Here is a 25,274-nt window from a genome sequence, read left to right as displayed (position 1 = left end):
TCCAAAATGAGCCCAGGAACATGAAGTCCACAGGGTAGCACCAACAGTTGCTAGATGGCTCAGTGGATAGAGCACTGGGCCTAAAGTAAGAAAGACTTGAGTTCATATTTGGTCTCACTTAACTTCTCTGTCTCTGTTTCCTTATCTGTAAAGTGGGGATGATAGCATCTACATTCTCGGGTGGTTTTAAGGATCAAATGAGATAATATTTGAAAAAATGTTTGGCAATAAAAGTGATGGATAAAAACTAGTTAGCTAGTTAGCAGTAGTAGTACTGGTAGTTGTAATATTATTAGTAATGGCCAGAAACCATAAAGGTCTTCCCCTTCCAGAATGATTTTTTAAAAAAAGACACCATTCTTTGCCTTATTCTTATCTAGCCTTAATCACTAAATGGGCATTTCCTCAGACAAACTGAGATCTGGGAAAGACCTTAGCTTAAAAAAGCCAAGGTCTCCTACTACATCAGAGGCCATCTCCAGCCCCAATCTATATCTTGCCACTGGACCCAGATGTCTCCAGAGGAGAGAGTGAAGTGAGGCTGATAACTTTGTATAGCCCTCTCTCCCTTAAATCCACACCACTTGCATGTCATGACATCACTTTCCATGGTCCTCTTAGAGAATGAAGGACGAACAATAACAACAGCAGTAATAGCTGTAGTAGTAGTAGCAGTAGTAGTAGCAGCAGCGGTGGTGGTAGGTACTCTAAAAAACTGGACTTCTGATTTCATCCCTGATGGGAGCTTTGGGTGAGGAACTTAATCAATGCATAGCCTAGAGCACTAAGAAATCAAGTTATTTGTACAGTTAGTAGGAGTCATAACACAAACTTGAACTCATGTCTTCCTGACTCCAAGTCCAACTTTCTATATACTTACCACACTGCTTCATAGTGCTATAAGCACATACTGATGAATGAAGTAAATTGTCCCAATTCACACAATTATGGCAATGGAAGTATCATTGCTTGAGACTGAATCATTAATCATCAGATTAAGTATATAAATCATAAAACCTCTGCTGTGTAGAACCATATAGTTCTTACCACAAGGATTTCTTATTTCAGCTATAACAGAGAGAGAGAGAGAGAGAGAGAGAGAGAGAGAGAGAGAGAGAGAGAAAGAAACTTCCTATGGCACTATACTACATGCTGGGATTACAAATAGAGGCAAAAAGAAAGACAGTTGCTGTTCTCACCATGCTTGCATTCTAATGGGAAGACAACACACTACTAAGTGGTGAACAGATGGATTTCCAGAATGTAGCATGGAAATCACTGGGGATTAGTATAGAGGGAGTGGGTCCCACAAGATAAGGCAAAACTCACCTAAAAGAGTGGGGATACTTAGGAGGCAGAATGCAGATCATTCTTTCTTCTCCCTCAGTAGACTGTGTGACAAGTTACTAGTCATCTGGTAATGAGTCATTCTAAACTTAATTAAAATAGTTCTTAGATGTCAGACAATATAGTCCATAACTAGACCCATCCTTGAAGTCTTTCAATTTGACAGCATTGTAAAAAATACAGAATCATAGATTTAGAGTAGAAAGGAACTTTTAGCTAAAAGGCCATTGAATCTATTCTTCTTACTGATGATGAAGAGAGAAGTGAAGTGACTTGGTTAAGGTCACACAGTTACTAAATATCTGAGACAGGATCTGATTCCTGATTCCACCTCCAGTGCTCTAGCCACCAAATCACATAGGCTCTCCTATAAGGACTTACCAGAACTCTCATTCTGTCTGATAGTTTTTTAAGAAACCAGTTATCTCTGCACCACGAGGGATCCTGAAAGTAGGATTTCAGTGGAAGACAAAAAGGATGGTGGGGGTGGGATTAGTTTATGAAAATTAAGGTGGAAAATAATAATAACAATACTAATACTAATGGCTAGCATGTACAAAGCACTTACTATGTTCCAGGCACTATACTAAGTGCTTTAAAATTTTTATTTCATTTAATCCTCACAATGACCCAAAGAAGTAGGTACTATTATTATACAGGTAAGGAAATTGAGGCAAATTAAGTGACTTGCTCAGGGTCACACAGCTAGTAAGTGTCTGAGACTGGGTTTGAGCTCAGGTCTCCATTATTCCAGGACCAGCATTCTATCCACTACACCACCAGGCTGCTTAAAAAAAGAAAAAGGAGGGGTGGCAAGGTGGCACAGTGCATAGAGCACCGGCCCTGGAGTCAGGAGGACCTGAGTTCAAATCCGGCCTCAGACATTTAACACTTACTAGCTGTGTGACCTTGGGCAAGTCACTTAACCCCAATTGCCCAGCCTTCCCCCCTCCAAAAAGCAAAAAAACCATAAAACAAAAAAAGAAAAAGGAAAAAAAGGTAATCTTATCTTTTTCAGAGTCTAGATACAGCAAAGTTTTGCCTCCAAATGTCCACATCAAGTTCACCACATAAGAAAAATAGATAAACAAAGAAATATGGCTTAGTAAGTCACCATTGTAGCTATTTTCAGTAGATACTTGGAGTTACTTGAAAATGTATACAACTCAGAGAGGTTAGCAGGATTTGGAACTGTAAGAACTAAAAGTTCTTGTCATTTGCTCTGTGACCTTGGAAAAAGCAACCTATCTCTCTCTGCTTTAGCTTTCCTAGATAGATAAAGGAGACCATAATATCAGCATCTCTCATAGGTTTGTCAGACAAGATCAACAGAAACAGATTATAAGCCACATAACATTTTTCATCCTGATTTCTTAGGGCTGATGATATCATGGATGATAGCAGCATGTAAAATTCTTCAGGATGCATCAAAATGAAAGATACAGTAGGAATGAATAAAACTGATAAATAAACATGCAGTATCAGTGAGCAAGATTTAAACAAACAAACAAACAAACAAACAAACCAAAAAGATGGCGCATATCCTGAAACCCTTTGGAGACAGTAGTCTCTCTTAAGTCACTTAAAATATCACAGATCTCCCTGAATTGCCATTTAAAGAGTAGATCAGTACTTTAAATTCTAGGGAGATGGACAGAGACAGACAGTACACCATGTTCGCAGGTGTGATATATTTTTCATTCCTCAACCTGCAAAACAACAGATAAACACATTTTCTCTTTGAAGAGACTGCAAAACAGGGCACTCAGAGACAGCTGATTTCTTGAATACTAAGAAGTATTTAAACAGGAATAAACTGAGGAGAGATAGAGGGGGCACAGGGGAAAATCTCAAGTCGTCAGGAAGGAAATGATTTCAAATATATGCAGAGAGGCTGGGGGAACTGACCCACTTTATTAGGAGAGAACAAAAAAACTCCTTTTGTGTAAAGGAATTATTGGGGGCTTTTTTCTTCTTTCTCAGCTTCCCTGTCCAAAAAGAAAAAAATAAAAGAAACTAAACTCTCAAAACTTGATGCAGTTCAGAGAGACCAAAGCAATTTCATTCACTCAGCAACCAAGGACAGAAGACATCATTAATTTTTTCTCCCTGAAAAGAACTGATTCCTCCATTTTAAGTAGCTAATTATTCTGAGATTTTGCATTGCTAGTTTAAAAGTGAAGTGTATTTAGCATTACCTGTCCCCCTCTTCTGCCACCCCAGCAAAAAAGACATTGCTAAATGCCACCTTGGCAAATACTTACGAAAAGTGGTATTTAACATTCAAGAATGTAAGATCTAAAAAGAATCTGAAGGATCAAAGGGCCTGGACCATGGAAGATATTTAGCAAATGTTTGTTGGTTAACTGATTAATCATTTACTACAACTTTCGCATCTGACAAATGAAGAAATTGAGGGTCAGAATTTATAAGTGACTTACTCAGGGTCACGCAGTTAGACAATGGTGCAGCTCCAGGAACCAAGGGTACCACACTGCCCACTGTAATTAAGTGATAAACTAGCATTTAATAGAAGTGATTTCTGTAGGGATAGAAAGAATCTTTTTCTCTTTTAGATGAATTCATCCTAAATTGGGAAATATTTTGAGGAGCACTGTTGGGTCTCATTTGCATATACACACATATATGCACATACTGATATATACATATATACAAAGAATTATGACATATTAGAAATATCTTTATTATATAACATCAAATATGATAAATATTTTAATTTTAATTTAATTTTTATTGTCTCTCTCACTCTCTTCTCTTTCTTTCTCATAATGACTCTCTTGGAATCAGGCTTTCGAGTTTCTTCCATATGAGGAATTTGCCTTAGCCAAGTCAATCCCATTCCACACACACATATATACACTCATATATGCAGAGAATTATGATGACATATAGTGGAAATGACTTTAATATATAACATAAAAAACACACACATATATGTATGCAAACAACACACACACACATATGCCAGCTTGGTGGCACAGTGGCTAGGATAGAAGATTAGGTCTGGAGTCAGGAAGACCTGAGTTCAAATCCAGTCTCAGACACTTAGTAGTTGTGTGACCCTGGGCAAGTCACTTAAATATTTGCCATCAGTAGAATGAACTGGAGAGGGAAATGGCAAATCACTCCAAGAAAACCCTAAATAGGGTCATGAAGTCAGACATGACTGAATAATTGAACAACATATCTATGATTATATACATATATGTGTATATATTTAAAATCAAAATAATTATTCTCTAGAAGCAGGTTCCCTAGCCTCTTCCATATGAGGATTTTGCATCATACCCTTATATCTCCCTTCAGGGATTAAATCACAAGTCTAGTTTTAAAAAGTACCTACTTCTGTTGTTGCTCTTGCTGCTTTTACTACTACTACTATTAGTTACCTAGCTAGCAACTATATAGCACTTAAAATTACAAAGTTTTACAAATATTATCTCATTTTATCTACATCTCCATTCCTCCCCCCTTCATTCTCCCTTTCTCTCCCTCCTTCCCTCTCTTTTCCCCTCCCTCCCTCCTTCCTTCTTTCCCTTCCTTCCCCCCTCTCTTCCTTCCCCTCTCTCTTTTCTCTTTCTCTTTCTCTTTCTTTCTTTCTTTCTTTCTTTCTTTCTTTCTTTCTTTCTTTCTTTCTTTCTTTCTTTCTTTCTTTCTTTCTTTCTTCCTTCCTTCCTTCCTTCCTTCCTTCCTTTTCTTTCTTTCTTTTCTTTCTTTCTCATCCTCATAACTTATCAGCCTGCGTAAATCTCAGCAACTAGCTTCATTTTTGCCTGTACTACCTCCTGTACTCTTTTCTATACCTTTATAAATGTTTCAATGGTCTCCTCTTCCCTCCCCCCCCTTCCACTCCCCTTTTTGGATTTATCATTGCTATCTCCCAACCTTTCCCCACACTCAATTAAAAACAGAGTGATAAAAAAAATTTATAATAATTAAGCACTATTAAGCAAATAAATCCACACAGAAGTCATATGTAAAAATGCATGTTACTGCATCTTCTTTCAGAAAGTAACATGTATTGTCATGGGTTGAGAGATGTAGCTCATTAGCTAGCAGTAATTGAATTCAGACGTTTCAAGTCAAGACGTTTTCCTCTTTTGATCAATACTGTATTGGCACCCTGCCCTTTCAAATTCATTTTTTCTGTGTGACCCTGGGCAAGTCACTTAATCTTTTTTGACTCAGTTTCTCCATCTGTAAAATACAAATAGTAGCACCTACTCCCAGGATTATCATGAAGATCAAATGAGATAATACTTGTAAATCACTTTGCAAACCTTAAATGCTTCATAAATGCTAACTCTAGCTATTATCATTATTTATGACGTCAAGGGCAGGGACTTTATTAAGTCACCCGAAACTATATCCCTCCCCCAGTACTGTCAATCTCAAACAGAAGCAGGAAGCACTAAATCATATATAAGGATCCCTGTTGGCTGCATATTGACTTGCTCACACATGTTTACATATTTCTGTTTTAGTAAGTTATTTATTTCATTAAATATTTCGCAAGTACATTTTATCCTCAGAAGTATTGTTGGCCCACATGTGGTCTTCTGGCCACATGTTTGACACTCCTGCCTTACCTCATAGTCATTTTCTATGACCTTAACTTCTTCAGGAAACATTTTTTTCAAGATAACCATAATCATGTCCTCTTTCCCCCATTCCATTTTTATACATTTTGACACTTTTCCTCCAAGGGAAAGATTCCAAAACAGCATATATTTTCTATACCTTTCTTAAATTTCTAACTCATGGCTCTTAGTGCCCCAGGCGACTTTCTAAGGCTATAATTTATAGATGAGTTGCTGATCTGTATGGAGGCAGAATTTCTTCACACTCGGAATTCCCTATACTAATAGACATAGTTTTAGATGAAAACAAAAAAACCCCAATAAATCCTATGGCTCAAAATATCAGCTTAGGATTCACATGAACTGGTTCAATCTTGAAGGTTTCCCAATAATAACTCAATAATAGTTTGTGCCCCCCCTTAAGGTTTACTTTGGGAACATCAGAATTTATCTCATTGTTGCCTAAAAGGTTTCTTGCCTTCCAGAAAATGCAAAGGATCCATAAATGGTCAGTAAAAGTCCCCCTTTGCAGTGGATGTCCACCTTTTCAAATAAGCTGTATGATTCTTCATTCTTAGAGCAAAGCCTTGGCTCCTGTACTAAACAAGAGAATATCATTAAAGGTAGCTAGAAAGTCAAATAACACCCCTACCTGCTGGTGGATCTCCACTTTCTCATGGTGCACATAATATCTTTGCTACAGAGGGTAGAACTATCCTGAATGGGAACCCCCAGCAGGTAAAAGAACTTTGAAGCTGCTAGGGAGTTGAGCTCCCCCCATTTCAGTGTGCCAACCTTCCCCCAAAGACCTGTACAATCCATGTGACTAATAAAATTGTTCCAGGTGAGGCCCCAAAAAGGGTCAAATTCCAAGTTTGCTCTTCCAGATCCAGGGGCTGGGCTCCATGTCTTGCTGCCTCTTGGTTAAAACCTTCCCTAGTCACTGTTTCATCTATGTATTGCTTTAATTATCATACCATTGGTGCTCTGGTCCTCTTTCTTTGTCTCTGCATTATTAGACCTCCCTCCAGGTCCATTTGTGTGTGTGTCTACATGTGTACTGAGTCATGAATTTGAGTCAGGGCTAGAACCAAGGGCCTCATCAGTGGACCAAGGAGAACACAAGGAAAGGATATTTCACATCCTGTCTAGGGGACTCTTACATTGTTCAGAAAATAAACGAGTGAGGATGGACTTACCCACACCAGACTGACTACTATTTTAGACAGACATATGTAAAAGGGCACTGAGAAATGTCCTACTAGCCAGAACAAGAATGAAGGCAGCACAAATTGCATATTATTTTTGTTTGTTTAATGAACAGTATTTGGAAATGGGGAGTTTCCAAGGTGAAACTTACTAATCAACTTAATTTTATTAATGTATTTAAAGATTTTGGATTCCTCCAACGCCTTTGCAAATGCATTTTCAATCCAAGGGGGGGAATCACCACATTACATAAATGCTCGTGTTGCATATAATAGCATAAATGTTGAGATGTTGGTAACATTTCAAGGTCTCATCAATTTTTTATTATTATCACTGGCAACTACTGATGATATTTTTGGTAGACCAAAGGAAAGGTCCAAATTGGAAATGGCTGATCCATCCATAGCAGAACTGGGAATAGAATCCAGCTCTCTGCATTTCCAGCCCAGAGCTCTAAACCCTAAACTCAATCATAAAACCCTTCTCAACTGTCCACTCGTGAAAAAAATCAGTACCTTGATGTAGTATCTAACGAGGATCCTTCGGAGATCGAAGACCTGTAGCATGGTGGCCGCATTATTGTCAATGATGTTGTATCCTTCCAGGATGTACTGAGTTCGAGTGATTTCCCAAGTCAGCCAACGAAGGTTGAAAGCTGCATTGCAGGACAACAGGTGGGGCAGGTGACCTGGCTTACAGCAGCAGCAACTACGGTCATCCTCATCACCTTCCATGATTGCTTCTACCTCTCTCTGCTGGCAGTATGTCCCTGAGGGATTTCCAAAAGCAAATTAGGATGAAGGTTACCAAAGGAATTCATATAGAACTGACAGCAAGTTTTTTATATATAAAAATACTGATAAATAATGCGACACAGTAGAAACCTGTTAGGTCTGGTATACCAAGGCCTGGGTTTGAAATCTTTATCTCACCTTTAATAGCTTTGACCATAGGCAAGTCACTTAGTCTGTTTAATTTTCAGTTTCCTCATCTGTAAAATGGAGAAAATGTTTGTACTACCTGTCTCACTAGGCTGATATGGAAGAGAACGCTTTGTAAGCCTGAACACATCACATAAATATGAGTAGTTATTAAGAGGAGAGAAAATTGGATTGATAGAGAGGAGACACAGGTTCTTTTGTTGACTTTTCAAACAACTCCTTTGATGAAATGGAATAAGTCACTTTCCTCTGTTAGAATGGGAGGATATTACTAGCTCACAGGGCTATTGTGGGGAATGAGCACAGTAAAGCCAAGGTGTGTACAGTCTGGGAGGGAAAAGAAAACAAGCAAACTGAGGAACTTTTCCAGAAATTTAAGGAGGGTTGGGAGGAGAAGAGTGGCACGTAGGGAACTGTAAGAGGCTCCATGAGAAAGTGGGGAAGAGAGATGCCTAATATAGAGAGAGGCTAGTTTGGGTGGTCCAGAGTTTAACCTCATACCCCATAAAGAGAAAGCAATGTGAGGGAGGTGATGAGTATCTAAACAAGAGTGACCTCAGAGTATGCAAATGTAAGCTCTAAAAAGGCCAGGCCAGGAGTCAGATTCCAAGAGGTTGAGTGAAGGACTGGTGAGGAAATGGAGGTGAGAGGTATAGATTATGCCTCTGAGAGATTTCATGGTGAAAGAAAGCAGAGAATTAGAGTGGGAGAAGGGACAACAAAATTAAAGGCAACTAGGTGGTACAGTACATAGAGTGTTGGACTTTGAGTATAGAAGACATGAGTTCAAATCCTCCCTTGTACTTACAGTATGACCCTAGGAAATTCATTTATATTATTAAATTCATAACCTGCCTGCCTGCATTTCCTCATCTGCAAAATGGGGATAATTACAGTACCTTCCTCACAAATTTGTTGGGAGATAATATGTATAAAGAATTTGCATACCTTAAAGTGCTCTATAAAAGATAGCTGAGCAAGGTTGCTGAAGTGGTTAGAAGAGATGGTATCCAGAGCACAATTGGAGTAAAAGAGGAAAAATATGAAAAGAGGTTAGACTCATAGAGCACAGGATTATTAATTAAGACCTAGAAAGGACCCTAGAGTCCAATGATTCCAGCTACCTCATTTTACAGATAAAGAAATTGATTTCAAGTCTATTGCCCTGTTCATCACACCATACTGGCCCAAAGCTGATGGTGATGCTTCTATCTAGCAGAAGGGAAAGTTTTGCGATGACATATGTAGTGGGGAAAGTTTAATACAGAAAGCCTAAGAGAGTTGACATGAGGAAAGCTCGGGAGTATACGAGAAAGAAGGAAGCTATATTCTTAAGTCACTTAGTGGAGTATGGATTCACAGGGAGGCACCTGACAAGTTCCAAGCATGATTTGGGGTTTAAAATAAATGATATGAATAGGACACTATCCATTTCTAAGACCAGCTATATAGAATAGTGAATGACATATTACATATTCCCCTAGCATTTTAAAGATAATAAGAGAACTGGAAAGGAGATGAAATCCAACAGAAGAATAAAGCAAAGATGCCCATATGGATCAGCAACAAACCTTGCTGGGAAACATGCAGAAGAATTTAGCTGTCGCCCTACACTCTATATGCAGGCAATTTGGGGAAGGTAATGTATGAGCTGAGTTCCCATAGCATTCATACATAAATGATATTCAGACACGAGGGCAAATGAAGATCATAAGAGTATAATTCTGACAATACAAAACCTAGGAAATAAATGAAGGAAAATCACTGATAATAAATGATAGGATCTGGAGATGGAAGGGACCTTCAGACACACACATACATACACACATGTATGAACACACATGTTCATACATATACAGACATGTATATGCACATATAGAAATGTGTATATATGTGCACACATATGCATATGTGTGCATCTATATCTATTTATATCAACTCCTTCATTTTCCACGTAAAGAAACTGTTACCCAAAGAAGTTATGACTTCTCCAAGGTCACTAAGGTGTTAACAGCCAGGATTTGAACCTAGTCCTTCTACCTTCAAATCCAAGGTTCTTCACTGTGCAGAGAAAAAGGGAAATCGAATGACTGTAATATGTATAACCAAGGGCAAAACTCAAAGTCCATGTTTTCTATCATCTTTACTCCAGACCCTAGTGCTTTGGGACTTAGCCTAGCCAGGGGTGAGGAACCTTTGGCCTCAAGGTCACATATGACCCTCTAGGTCCTCAAGTTCACCCCTTTGACTAAATCCAGACTTCATAATTGTTCTGCCTAGGGGAAGCTAGGTGGTGCAGTGGATAGAGTCTGGAGTCATGAAGGTCTGAGTTCAACTCTGGCCTCAGATATTTACTAGCTGTGTGACTCTGGGCATGTGGTTAACTTCTGTTTGCCTCAGTTCCCTCATCTGTTAAACGGGGATAATAAGAGTACTGACCTCTCAGGGCTGTTGTGAAGATCAAATGAGATAATACTAACAAAGTGCCTGTCACACAGTAGGAGTACATAAATGACAGTCATCATCATCATCACCACCATCATCATCATCTAGTTGGACAGGAACGATCCCAAGAACAACTACCTAACAGACCTGATTTGCATATGATTTCATTGAGACACATTAAAGAGAAACAATCTTTACAAGGAAGAAGACCAATAGAATTCTCAGAATTGTGTTATCTAGGAGCAGAAGTGTGTAGGAAGCTTCTAGTCTTATAGGGATTAACTCACTTGTTTATATAACACAATTCAAAAACCCTAATTTCTCTCCTACTCTTCTCTCTACCTCCTCCATCCAAATTGCAGCAGTTGTTATATAACGCTGCTAAAATTTTTTTTTTCTTTTCCCCTCACATCAAATAAACATTCATTGTCTCACATGGTAGGGGGGCAGGGAAAGTGGGAGGGGGGGCACAGTTCCAAAGTGGCTGAGTAAAACACACAGTTAACACAACAGACTGTGAAGAGAACAAGCATTAATTAAATGGCAACAGAAATAACAAATTTTGCCATGAAGAGGGGCACCCGCTCACTCGATAGCCAGACAGCCATCACAGCTCAGAGGAGTCTGCATGCATGATTCAAGCTGCTTCCTTTAGAGAACAAAAGGAAAAAAAAACAATAAAACCAAAACCAAAAAATGGTTCTTCAGTTACAACCAGGCTCCAGGATCCAAAAGTAAATAAATTTGGAAGCAACGGAATAGGATCCATTTTGAGAAAAAAATAATCTACCTTGGTGCAAAGCAAGAGTGCTCAGTGAGAGGCCTAGTAGGGGAGAGAGTTAGGATTTAGCAAAAAGAGGCCTGAGTTTGAATCCCAGTTTGGTTACTTTTTCTCTTCTGTAAAATGGAGATAATAATTACCTATGTTACCTAATTTGAAGCTTGTAAAGGAAACAACCTTATAACATCATACAGACATGAGATGTCCTTTACTAGCCTGCCTCAGGGCGCAGCTACTAATGGTATCAGTGTTGCTCTCTGCAAAATCCCCACAATGCTAATAGGGTGATGAAAGACAATCAGAAGAATATTACTGAACTCCAAGACTTTCACTGGTTCTGTATTTCCTGCTATACAGGCTTCTTTCACTTTTTGCAGTCTTGCATATCGCTCATCTACTGCTTTGACATGGCCTAAAAGCTGCTTGTTTTATACTTTTTGAAGCTTTGAACCATGCTCTCTATTGGTGAAAACAAATAACTGTAGTTATATAGAGTGGATTAGAAAAAAATGAACTGTTTTCCATCGTTCTTCTTTCTGACACAGTGGTCAGGGTTTATTAGTGACAAAAGCTGGAACCAGACATCCTTTTGGTACATCAACACTCCAAATAATCCAAACAAACTCGTCACATCTCACCCTTAACCTGCCCTTCCTCCCAAATGTCCTGCTTGTTGTTGATGGTACCCCAGACCTCCCTCCAGTAATTCAGAATTGAAATGTTGGAATCATCTTTGTCTCATTTCCATTCTTACTCTTGTACATCTAATCCTGTTGCTAAACCCCATGACTCCTCCCTCCACAGGTTCTTCTCTGGCCCTTTCTAACCCTTTCTGTTGTCACTCTAAGGCAGGCCCTCAAACTGAGTCAAATCTACAAGCATATGTTAAGTGCCCCCTATATAGTAGGTATTGTGCTAATCAATGGGCTATAAGAAAAACAAAAATAAGCTCACAGAGTAATGAGGGAGATATCCTTCAAACAATTCTGTTCAAAGAAAGTATCTACAGCATAAATTAGTGATAATCAACAAGGAAAGGCACAAGCACTAAGGAGAACTGGGTATAGAAGTTGCATTTTTAGTTGTGACTTGAAGGAAGGCAAGGAAAGCAGAAGTTGAAAGGTAGGTAGAAAATTACAGGCATGAGGGAACTCCAGTGAAAATGCACTCATTTGGGAGAAGGACTATCTTGTACAAGGAACATCAAGGACACCAGTGTTACTGGATCACAGAGTATTCATGAGCCCATTTGGGATTTTCTTGGCAAAGATACTGGAATGGTTTGCCATATCTTTCTCCAGCTCATTTTACAGATGAAGAAACTGAGACAAACAGAGTTAACTGACTTGCCCAGGGTCATAGAGCTAGTTAGGCTCTGTGGCTGAATTTGAACTCGGGTCCTCCTGATTTCAAGACCAGTACTCTGCGTCCACTCTGTCACCTAGATGCCCCAATTACCCTCTTTGTAAAAGAAATGCCTATCTTCCCCCAAAACCTCATTACTTCTCACCTGGACAGTTAGGATAATGGTCTCCTAATTTCAACTTCTTCCCAAACAATCTTTCATTAGGAATCACATTAGTAATCACATAAATCTGACTTACTTCCTCCTCAAAAAGCTTCAGTGACTCCCTATAAAGTATAGGATGAAAAAAAACCCAAAACAACTATTTCCTTTTCTAGGCATTCAAGGATCTCTATAATCTGGTTCCAGGTTTACTCTCCACCAATTTGTTTCATGAATTCTAAGGTCCAACCAAACTGTACGGCTGACTGTTTCTTCCATTTGCCTCACATCTTGTATTTTTGTGGGTTTGTAGAGGCATCGTACATACCCCAAAGGGTCTTGGACATTTCCAGTCATTGATATCTTTTCCTGTCTTCCAGATCTAGCCCAGGTGCTCTCTGCCATCAAAGGCCTCTCATGCCAGGAAGGCCATGAACCTTCCCTAACTCTCCTAACTATAAGTGGGATCTCTATTTGCCCAGTCCCTCATTCCTCTCTATTTGACTTTCATGATGATCACATTCTAGCTTACAATAGTTATTTTCATATTGTCTTATCCCATCACTAGCTTTTATGACAAGTCTTCTGAGGGCCAGCACAGCTAAATCCACGCACAGTCATTAGCAGGTTGGTTACAGATGAGTTTTTTAGCCTTATAATACATTATCAAAGATTGCCAAATTCTGGAGGGACTGGAAGTGGAGGGAATATACCCAAACTGATGAAATAATGGATCTGTGGAATAAAGTATTGAATTAGGTCTTTCCTCATTACCAAATTTTAAGCTCTATGGGGGTCTGAGTCTATGCCATTTTTCCTCTTTGTATTCCCAGTGCTATACACGTTCTTAACTCATAAATATGATTTAAAGATATATAGAAATTCCAGTACAGAAACTTTCTCCACAGATGCAGATCTGTAACTTATAAGCCTGGAGAGTTTCCTAGGGTATCAGGAGGCTAAGTAAATTTCCTAGTCACATAGCCAGTATGTGGCAAAGGTAGGATTTGAATCCAGGTCTGTCTAGCTACAAGGCCCAGCCCCATATCCACTATTCTATGTGGCCTCTCACCTTGTTGCTAAGAGATATGAAACAGATTTGAGAAGAAGTTGTTTACATAGAAGAAAAAAAAAGCATGACAAATTAAACTGAATTACCTGTTACCAGCCAATCTGGTGCCATATTTTCTACCATATTCCCAGGTATTTCAATTTCTTGAACAGCCTAAAGGCAGTGATATATTATACATATCACATCCTTTGTAGAACATGTGTTATTGGCAAATCCCCTGAAGGCAGAATTATCGGGATGCTATCCAGACATTCTCATCAGGTCTGGAAAGCATCCCCCCAAATAGGTTTTATGTTTTCTCTTATTTGAAGTGCAACTAGCTATCTCATAGTCGAGTTAACACCTCATAAGAAATGTCTTCAGTAGTCACTGTGGTGTGCAAGGGTTTTTGAAGATCGCTATGTAAAAAAAAAATCACTTATCAGAATGTAATACAAATCCAACCCCAAACTTTTATCTTTACTGGCTTATCTAAGCGGAGTCAAAGCCCTCTGTTAATATAGGGATATCTTCCCTTGCCAGCATCTGAGATCTTTTCAAAGTCTCATTTTAAAAACCTCTACATCGGCTGAGCAATCTGTTAACCGTGTTGTTCAGTTGTTTTTGAATCCTATCCAACTCTTCATGACCCCATATGGGATTTCCTTGTCAAAGATAGTGGTTTGCAATTTCCTTCTCCAGCTCATTTTACAGATGAGGAAACTGAGGCAAAAAGGATTAAATGACTTCCCCAGGGTCATACAGCTAATAAGAGTCTGAGAACAGATTTGAACTCAGGAGGATGACTTTCCCTGACGTCAGGCCTGCTGCCCTATCTACTGTGCCACCTAGCTGCCCCTCTGCTAACCCTAATATCATTCTATTTTTGATCTCCAAAACTCTAATGCTTTCCCCATGCTAATTACCCCCACTTTATCCTGTATATGTCTTGTTTGTACATAGTTGTCTGCAGGTTGTTTTCCCTACGGAACTATGAGCTTCTCAAGAGCAGAGATGTTTTTGTTTCGTTTTGTTTTTATTTATGCCTTTCTTTGTATCTTCAGTTCTTGGCACAAAATGCCTTAGTCCATAGTAGGTACTTAATAAACACTTGCTGACTGACATGATCCAATACATAAAAGGATTTTCCTAAGTTCTAAACATACATTTTCTTGTTTTTGAGAAAGTGAAAAAAATAGTGAAATGGGAAAGCCAATTTTTACCACAGATAAAGAGTTTTGGAGAGGAAAGGAGATTTTTTTTCCTACTGAATATTTCACAAATCTCTGCGTCTACCAATATTAAGATGTGAGTTAATGGTGCTTCTGAACAAAGGCTTATGAACCAAGAAAATGGTTTATCTGATTTATTTTGTGTAGAGTTAGCCTCCCAAGCTGAAAATTGAGAAAAGGGAACTAGTCTCTGTCTCCCAGAGATGCTGTCAGGATGCATTATCTGTATCTTCAAATTCAGCTGGACTTTAAGTACATTCCACAGGCAACAAAGGGCTGGTAGAAAACAAAATGAGGCTGCTAAACTTTGGGTTATTTGGCTTCAGGAACTAATGATGCAAAGGGTTCTGAGCTTCTTGGAGAAAATAGCACTTCTTTTCTCAAAGTAATTTATACTATTGGTGCCTTGTAAAAAATATTTAAACTGTGACTTGGAATTTTCAAATTAAAAACTGACAACACATACAAAGATACCATCACATAGAGAGCTAAGAAAGTAGCAAATAAATATGTGGCATATACACAGATCAATAAGATTCTTTACTAGCCCAATCCATACTTTCTCTCTCCAGTACACATTCTTCATTTACTATGTCTTCATTATATTTTAGAGATTTCTATCGAATATAAAGATACTCCTATCCATTTTAAATCTTGTCTGCCAAGAAACAACTTCAGAACAGTTTTAATCCCTCTGGCACAGGCCCCAAGGGAAAAGGAAAGCTCCAGGGAGTTGAACACTGCAAAAAAAATACCACTACCATGTCTACTGAATCTAACAATATAAATTATGTTTACTTGGCTTTTTGTCCTTTCTCCAGAGCAAAATGAGTCGCATGTGGTGCACTTGGTCAGAGACATTAGAGTTTTATATGGTAATATTCCTTAAAATATTATATGTGTGTATGTGTATTTTATACGTGTATATTACATATAAATATATATTTACACATACATACATACATACATAGAGAAATGTAGAAACCAGGGATCATAGAATTTAGGAGATTTCTGATTAAGTGGAAAATTCATTGGTTTGAGAGGTCAAAAGACCTAGTTTTGAGTCTTGGTTCTGATTTTAACAAGCTATATGACTCTAGATGAGTCACTTGAACTTCCTAAGCTTCAGTTTCTTCATCTGTAAAATAGGAATTATAACATTCACATACTACATACCACCTAAGTGCATTGTGGGAAAAAATGTTTTATGAACTTAAAAGTATTGCATACATAGGTTAATAGATTTTAAAAATCTATGGCTGTAAGGGACTTCAGAGGCCATCTGGTCCAAACTTTTCTTAAAGGCGATGGCAAGAGAATTACATGTTGTAAAATCCTATCAAACTCGAAAAACTTCAAATGTCAGCCTAATGAACTGACCAGCTAAGCTGGGAGAGAAGCATCCTCAGAAGGATGTCCACCCATTGAGTGGATTCTTGTTCAATCACCAAATTTCATGGAAATCTTTACCAAGACATTTCTGGATTATAATTTGTGAAGTTATTCTCTTCTTTATTGATAGAATCAGAGATCTTTGAAGTATTAAAATAATAATGTCATTATAACAATGAAGACAGTTGTCCCAACCCAACCTAAAATACAGGGCCTATTGTTGGTCTGAAGATTATAGTCAGCCTGAACTTCTATAGGCAGAAAACCTTGCTTATTCAGAATCAGGATAGTTTTATTGAGGACTGGTGCTTCATTGATGAGCAAATGATCATTTTTTTTTATCCTCCCCAGAGGTCCACTTATGATGAATTCCATTTCTTAAAGGTTAAATGATAATATCTGTATTTTCCCACCAGACTCATTATATTCATTATTTTAAATCTATCATTTTGGTCTAGGACAGGAGAAAAAGGAAAACTTCTTTTTTTCTGAAGGTCAAAAAAAAATCTTTGAAGAATCTTACAATTAGAGCTGTCCAACAACAAGACAGTTTGCATTGAGAGGATAGTTTGGCTAGAAGATTCTATCACTATAGTTAACAGATTTGCTAAACATATATATATATATATGTTTATGCATGTGTATACATGCATGCATTTACATACATATGTATATAACTATATTGTGTGTGTACATATATACATATACATACACATACATACATACATACAGAGAGAGAGAGAGAAATTTTTAAGTGCTTACTATGCCAAGCAAGGAAGTTATATTCTAATCAGGAGAGACAACTCATAAAAAGAAAACTGGAAAGAGGAAGGGATATGGGGTAGATATGGTAGAGAAGTGATATGTAGGCCTAGTTCTGGAAAAGATGCCAAAAATTAACCTATCAAAACACGGACATCCAGGAGACAGAGTCCAAGGGGATGAGGATGAGAACCAGAGTGCAGGTCTCTTGGTGTGGAGATGGCAGGGAAGTGTCATGGAGGCCCAGTTATCTTTCCTGGAACCTGGCCTTCATGATACAAAGCTGATGAATAGTATAACAAGAGAAAGTATCATACTTTTTTTTTTCTTTCTGGGTAAGCAACTGCTTCCCAAATCTGCTTCAGGTTGAGAGGCCGCATAGTGTAGTGGATCAAGGGCTGGCCTCAGAGTCAGGAAACTCCAGGTTTAAGTCCTGCTTCTGATACATATCTAGCTATTTGACTATGAATGAATTGTTTGACTTCTTTGTGCCCTAGTCTAAGTCTAATTTACAGACTCTCCAAATCTGTAAATTGCATGGAGTTATTGATCTGAATTAGTGAAGGTGGTTTCTACATTGGGAGTTTCCCATGATGACAAAATCACAGATTTGTTCTTCCTCCCTACCACTAATCCCAAAATATTCTCTATTAACTCTTTTACAATCTGTCTCAGTCCACTGTGATGTCTACTTGCCAAACCAGACCAAAATGCCAACCTATATATTTAGTTAGAAAACCTCTAAATTGATATCGAATTGTTACAGGCCATTAACCCATATACAAGGATAGGCTACTCATAAGTAGCCAGATACTTGTCAGTGGCCTCTGGGACTTGACATGAATTCTTAAGGAACAGAAGGAGTTGTCATGGTCTGCTATCTCTGGAAACTTTGACTAGAGACCTGGTGTGGGGAAACCACTTTATAGATTCATTTCATAGCCTTATTTAACTGTTTCCATGTGTTTTTTCAAAGTTTTCTCCTGCTATAGTCATCTTCAATCTTGTGATGTAGCTTGGATTTGTGCTTGGAAAAAGGATAGAGTTCCATTTAAAAGAAGTCAGGCTATAAAAATTTACTGAATCCACTTATCACTATGTACACATTTTAAGTAAATTCCAGCTAAGAGGGAGAAGGAATAGATCTCTTAAAAGAGAAGGAAAAATAAAGAAAGGAAATATGGAAAGGACAGGGAGCTAGAAATCTAGTGTCTGGTAAAAAGAGAGTCACCCAGTTTCACACGGCTGTCAAAGAGACACTGCTTCAGAATACCAGTCTAGGAGTCAGATGACCTTGACTCTAACATCCAATCTATCACTAATTTACTGAGTGACTTTAGGGAAATCAATGAATCTCAATGGGCTTCAGGTTAATCCTATGTAGCATGAAAGATCTGGATTGGAGTATAAGAACTCTGAGGGCTTGCCAGAGGATCTTTTCTTCTGCTGTTATCACTTACATATATAGAACCTTGCCCACCCTGGCAGAATATACATACTGTACCTAAATTGAAATAATCACTTAAAACCAGGGCCGAGAGCAGGTTCTTTTCTTTCTGTTTCCCCAGCTATAGTCTACTTGCACTGCTATATGGACCCATCTAACATTTTCTAAACTTGACCCATTGCCTATCTTATTCCCTACCGTTTCCCCAGATCAAACCTGTGACCCCCATATCGGCTACTTCTTGCCCTATTGTGCTAATTTGACTTCTGAACACTGATTCTATGCAAGGATAATGATGAAGATGATGATGACGCTAATGATGAAAAGGAAGCTTTTGGCAAATGAGCTGGACTTTTTTTCAGTGAAATACAAAGCAAGGTTCTCAGTTGAGAGGGTGAGGGTTTGGGAGCTAAGAAAGTTGTGAGGAAGGATAAACAGGTTGCAAAAAGCAAAAAGTAATGAGTAGGGTAGGGTCAAATAGGAAGGTACAAAAGGATTGCTTTGTTGCGCTGAGGGCCCAGGTGAGATTATATAACATATATTTATAGTACGTCCAGTCAGCATGGTTGCGTGGTTTTCTCCAGCTTTATTTGGCAGCATGTGAGTAGGGACAATGACAGTTTTGTCCAGGCAGAAATAACTTTTGGGAGTCCCTGTGCTAGCAAGAGATGTATGTTTACTGTGATAAACCCTGCTTGGTGCCTTTGGACCTTCCCTTTTCACTTATGAGATCTGATTAACCCTAGAGTGTTACCCAAATCCTGCTTGTGACAGATTTTGAACACTATCAATTTCCACTATGTGATCCTGATGAAATGAGGACTTTCTTTTATCTCTTGTTTTGTCAGTCAGACTTGAGGGAAGTCTTTTCTGTTTCTGGGCATGTCCCTTATTGGCCAGAATAACAATGTACACTATTACTAGGCACTCAATAAATATCTGTTGAGCTGCTTTTGTCCCTCTTGCTATATTCACGTTTCTCCTAATTATACCTCTTCCAGCATCTTCTGTCTTTTTGGCCCCTTCCTTGCTTCTGAGGTAGTTTATCTCAGGTCACATTTTCCCAGTTGATCTCTTTGCTATTAAGCATTCCCCTTTTCTGCTGACAGTGCTAGTGATCCTGGCTCTTTAGCTTCTCCCTACAGGAGAGTTAACCCATCCACCTGCTCCGACTAGCTGACTGAAGGAGATCAGAAATGACTGAACTGATAATCAACTCTCCCTGCTCTATTCTGCTTCCACCTACACAAATGAATGACATTATAATGGGATGCTGAAATCCAACAGATTCAATTTCCTTTGAGAAACTTTGAACCTGGTGCCCCTCACATCACTGCCCTCCTTGTTACCCTGACTTAGTTTAAAGCCGATTATTAAACTGTCAAATCTTGAATGGCTTCTTTAAAAAGCTCATAATGTCTGGTAGCTGGAAGAATTACTCATAAAATCTCAAAGTGAAAAGACCACTGGAGTCCTGTAACTCGCTGCAGCACAGTTCTTTGACGGTACAAAGAAGCAAGGGTGTTCCTATTCTGGGCTCTTCACTATGACCAGGCTAAAAGAAAAAGGGAAGTAGAAAAAACTGGCTCCTTCAATGAAATTTGTCTCCTACTTGTGCTATCGCAGCAGTATCCACATTAATCATTCACTTCAACCCCCTCAAGATAAATAGGGTTGCTTTAGATTCAGACTTCCGTGCTGAATTATTAGCAACACCCAACACAGAGAAGAAATCAGACAGTTTTGACTCCTGTGAATTCACCCCTTGTGGGATGTTTTTCTTTCAATGAAGGCAAACTGTACTTTTACTAGCTCACCCTCTGATTTCCTGCCATCCTTGAGCCAATGGAATTAGTGACTAGAGGCAGAATACGAGGAGGCATTCTGAACCCCGTTTACCTACATTAGGTAGATAAGTATAAAATCACAGGGTTGTACATCTTCTGTAGGGGAGGGTATCATAAGATGTCTTAATTAAAAAAGAGAATTTAATTTTCTAAATTAAACAAACAAGATTTTCTTAATTAAACAAGGTTCATACTCAGAGCACAGGTTAGACGCAATAGAAAAAAAAATTTGGATTGTAAAGTCAATCATCCCTCCTTTCTCTCACTTCTTATGAACTGGTTCCTTCCATACTGTCTTCAAACATTCTTGTCTTCACCATCCTTAAAAAGCCTTCACTGGACCTCTCCATTCTCCCAAGCTATCATCCTCGATTTCTCCTCTTATGAACCAAACTCCTTGAAATTTAACTACACTTGCTCCTTCTTTTCTCTTCTCACTCATTTCTTTGCCCTTTGAGATGCCTTCTCTTCTCATCCCTTAACTGAAGTTACCAACAGCTCTGAAGTTACCTCTAACCTCTTAATGATCAAATCTGATAGCATTTTTCCAAGTCCAATCTTTCTCAACCTATTGGCTGCAATTGCCATTGGAGACAGTGTTGGTGGCTAGGCAGCAGCCCTGTGGCCAGAGAGCAGAACCTGGAGTCAGGAGGACCTGGATTTGAGTATTGCCTCAAACGTTTACTAGCTGAGTTAGCCTGGGCACGTCACCTAATAACTCTGTTGCTTCAGTTTCCTTATCTATAAAATGGAGATACTAGTAAAGCACTTACCTCTCAAGATTGTTGTGAGGATCAGATGAGCTCATTTTTGTAATTCACTTTATAAATCTCAAGTCACTATTTAAATGCAAGCTATTATTATTTGTGGGGCAGCTAAGTGATACAGTAGATAGAGCACTGGGCCAGGAGTCAACAAGACTCTTCTTCCTGAGTTCAAATCTGGCCTTAGACACTTACTTGCTGTGTGACCTTGAACAAGTCACTTAACTTTGTTTGCCTCTGTTTCCTCATCTGTAAAATGAGCTGGAGAAGGAAATGGTAAACCACTCCAGTATCTTTACCAGGAAAACCTCAAATGGGGTCACAAAAAGAGTTAGATACAATTGAAAAATGACTCAATAACAAGTTATTATTATAAAAAGTAATAGCAATAATAATAACATCAGCCTTCTCCTCCTGCATACTGTTTCCTCTCTCTCTTTTTAATGACATTGCCCTCTCCTGGTTTGCCTCTCCCTGACCACTTGCTTGCTCATTATCCACATTATACCCTTTACCTATAGGCAATTTTTTCCTCCTTCTTCTTCCTCCAAATTCTCTCATCAGCTTAATGCTTTTAATTATCATCTCTATTCACATATCTTCCAGATAGATCTATACCATATCTTTGCACGTCTATCCCCCAAGAGTCAGTCCCAGATCAACAACTGTCCGTTGGACATTTCAAACTGTATTTCCTGGTGGCATCTTAAACTCAACATATCTAAAACTAAACCCATTATCGTTCCCCTTCAATGTTTCCCTTGTCTACTCTTCCCTATTTCTGTCAAAGGGCCACTGGACTTTGATGACTCTGGAGGAGAGAGAGAGAGAGAGGCAGGCCGATGGCTTTGAGCAGCTCTGCCCCATTTAAATCCAATTCACCGTCAAGACGAGACGTCGCCCTTGTGATGTCATCGGTCTTCTCTGGAAACAAAGGACGAAGACAACACCAATTTTTGTTAAAGGCTCCCCTACTTTTCCAGGGTATCTTGTTCCTAAACTTGGCATTGCTCTGGACTCCTCCACATAGCCAATCAGTGGCCAAATCTTATTATTTCTACTTTTAAACATCTCTCTTGTACAATCACTTCTCTCTCTGCTCATGCAGCTACCACCTTATCAAGGCCTCACCCTCTTACCTCAGTGACTGCTTAATGGTCTCTTAATGGCCTCTCTTGTTTAAGTCTCTCACTCCTCCAGCCTTCCTATATACTGCTGCCAAAGTAACTTTCTTACTCAGTCATCTCTAATGGCTTCTTATTGCCTCTATGATAAAATATAAACTGCTCTGTTTAGCTTTTAAAGTCCTATACAATCTAACCCAAACTCATCCTTTAAGTCTCATTGGATATTACTCTCCCTTCCATATTCTTCAATTAAATCAAATTGCCCTCTTTGTTCCTTACTCATAGAACACCACCACTTATCTCTGTACCTTTACAAAAGCTGTTTCCCATACCTGGAATGCACTCCCTCCTAATCTCTGCCCCATGGAGCTCCTTATTCCTTTAAGATGCATCTCAGACACCACAGGTGCCATCTTCTGCATGAAGCCTTTACAGATCCTCCTAAGTGCTAGCGCCCTTCTAACCATACTGTCTTGTATTTAACATCATTCATTTCCTTATGTATTCACTTAATATTTATGCTGTATATATTTTACATATGTTTCTTGTCTCCCCAATTGGAAATGTAATCTCACAATGAGTAGAGACTGCTTCATTCTTTGTATGTATGTCCCTAGTGCCTGGAACAAAGTAAGTATTTAATGAGCACTTATTGATTGATTGGAGTTAAGGTACCTGAGATGGAATCGAATCTCTGAAAATTACTTTGTGGTTCACTTTGGGCAAGTCATTCTTGGCCTCAGTTTCTTTATATGTGTCAAATAAAGGATGAACTCTAAGGCCCCTTTCAGCTTAAGATCCATGATTCTGTAGTCTACAAACCAGAGGCTCAAGGACAGAAATGCCACACCAAGGGAACAAGGATACAAGAGTATCAGGAGGAAAGGCTAGGTTAAGACTTACACACATGCAAGAGGCAGTTATGAGGATAAGCCAAAGGGGTCAAGGAAACAGGATAAACCCAAGCAGGTGGGGAGCACACTGAGGGGTAAGTGAAGCTCTCAGCAGAGGCTCTGACAATGTGCTACCCCCTTTTCAGGGTTATATTTCAGCACTGGATGCGTTCCTCGAAGGGAAAATGCTGACACGTGATGTAGCTGCCATAATACCTTTACTCTGATAGTCCAAGGCTGTACTAAACTGGGCTCCATTGGATCCAAATAAACTGTTCAGTTTGGAGAAATGGGGAAATAATGGAAAGCTGAATAGGGCTGTTAGACATATAGTCAAATAGGTCCAAGAAAAGCAAGTCCTTTCATATGTAACACAAGTCTATGAAAAACAAGAATCATTCAAAGCCTAGGCTAGTGCATTCCTCCTACTGTAAATGTCAAAGCATGACTGTGTAAAACTATGTACTCTTTGCAGTTGTTGAAAGGTACAATAAAGCAAGGAAAAATAAAATATATTGCCCAGTAGGGAGAAGTCCAGACCAGGTTAACTGGCTTTCTTTTTCCTCCAGACATCATTATTTTGCCTGAGTAACCCTTACAGCCCAACCACATTAATGTTCTGTTTTGGAGAAAGGAAGAAAATAAACCAGTGATAACAGGGGAAGCCTCTTGGGCAATCTCAGCATTACATGAACAGCTGCCTCTCCTCTGTGCACAATTATATCTGTTTCACACTATTACATCTCTGCCTCCTTCCATATTTCATCTAATGAAGTTTCGAGTGAGGCATAAATGCTTCATTTGGTGGACTAAGAGGAAGGCCTGTGAGGGACACATGACACTAACTTGGTGAATTCCACCAAGCAGCCACACCTCCAATCTAATTACCTTTGTTTTCCTCCCATACACATGGACTCATTCAAGTTTGCTGAAAGAAAAGGAAGCCTCTGGAGAAATACATTCAAGTCAGCTCATCCACTTTGACAGATGAAACCAGCTAGTTTCATGGATTCCTTTGACATCTGTGAAAGTGGATAAGCATTGATATTGGATAAATTGAAATTGGATAAATTCAGAAATTTAGAGGACAGTTCTTCCCCATGTTATTTACTAACATTTATGGAAGGATCAGTTCTTCTTACTGTTTATCCTTCATTCTCCAAAAGGACCATGACATCAGGAAGGTGATGCCATGACTTGCAAATGGATTGAGTTTAAGTGAGAGAGGGCTGTGCAAAGACACCAGCCTCACTTTCTCCTCCTGAGCCATCTGAGTCCAGTGGCAAGATATAAATCAGAACAATTGGAGTTGGTCCCAGGTGCAGTGGGAGACCTTGGTCTTTTCCAACTAAGGTCTTTCCCAGGTCCCAATTTGTCTGAAGCAATGCCATCACAACAATTAGGGCATAATAAGAAATGAGACAGAGAATAACCTCTGTACCTAGTAAAAGAAATTGGTTTGGGAGTGAAAGATCCTGAGGTATTCTGGCCAAAACAGAAACAATTGCTATTTACTTCTGGGCCTAAACAATGACCAAGTAGGGCTTGGGCTGGGACTTATTGTTGGCCAATCTATGAGAGTTAAGGTTGGGGTTAAGGCTAGTCTTTAAGAAAGAAAGAAAAAAAAGGTTTCAGAAATTAAAATTTATATTCCCTTTGGGCAGAGCATCTTCAGGTAAGGGTGTGATCCCCCATGTAGATAGAAGGGAAAGAGAGAAAGAAAGGAAGAAAAAGAAAGAAAGAAAGAAAGAAAGAAAGAAAGAAAGAAAGAAAGAAAGAAAGAAAGAAAGAAAGAAAGAAAGAAAGAAAGAAAGAAAGAAAGAAAGAAAGAAAGAAAGAAAGAAAGAAAGAAAAAAAGAAAGAAAGAAAGAAAAGAAGAAAGGAAGGAAGAGAAAGAAAGAAAGAAAGAAAAGAAGAAAGGAAGGAAG

The 25,274-nt window shown here is 38.9% G+C and overlaps 1 protein-coding gene across 1 annotated transcript in view; it reads right to left on the bottom strand.

Annotated features, from left to right (window-relative positions):
• The window catches only part of PCNX2 (pecanex 2), a 395,419-nt gene that overhangs the window by 42,251 nt on the left and 327,894 nt on the right, over positions 1 to 25,274 (bottom strand). The window contains exon 26 of the mRNA XM_069064863.1: positions 7,673 to 7,926. Within this exon, the coding sequence (XP_068920964.1) occupies positions 7,673 to 7,926 (254 nt within the window). The remainder of the gene's footprint in view (positions 1 to 7,672; positions 7,927 to 25,274) is intronic.

The sequence above is a fragment of the Petaurus breviceps genome, unplaced genomic scaffold (genome assembly GCF_028583685.1).
Source record: "Petaurus breviceps papuanus isolate PSGF00001 unplaced genomic scaffold, PetGlider_PUasm1.0 90650, whole genome shotgun sequence".
NCBI classification, from domain to species: Eukaryota; Metazoa; Chordata; class Mammalia; order Diprotodontia; family Petauridae; genus Petaurus; species Petaurus breviceps.
The sequence above is the reverse complement of the archived record's forward strand: the minus strand, read 5'-3'. Positions and strand labels throughout refer to the sequence as shown.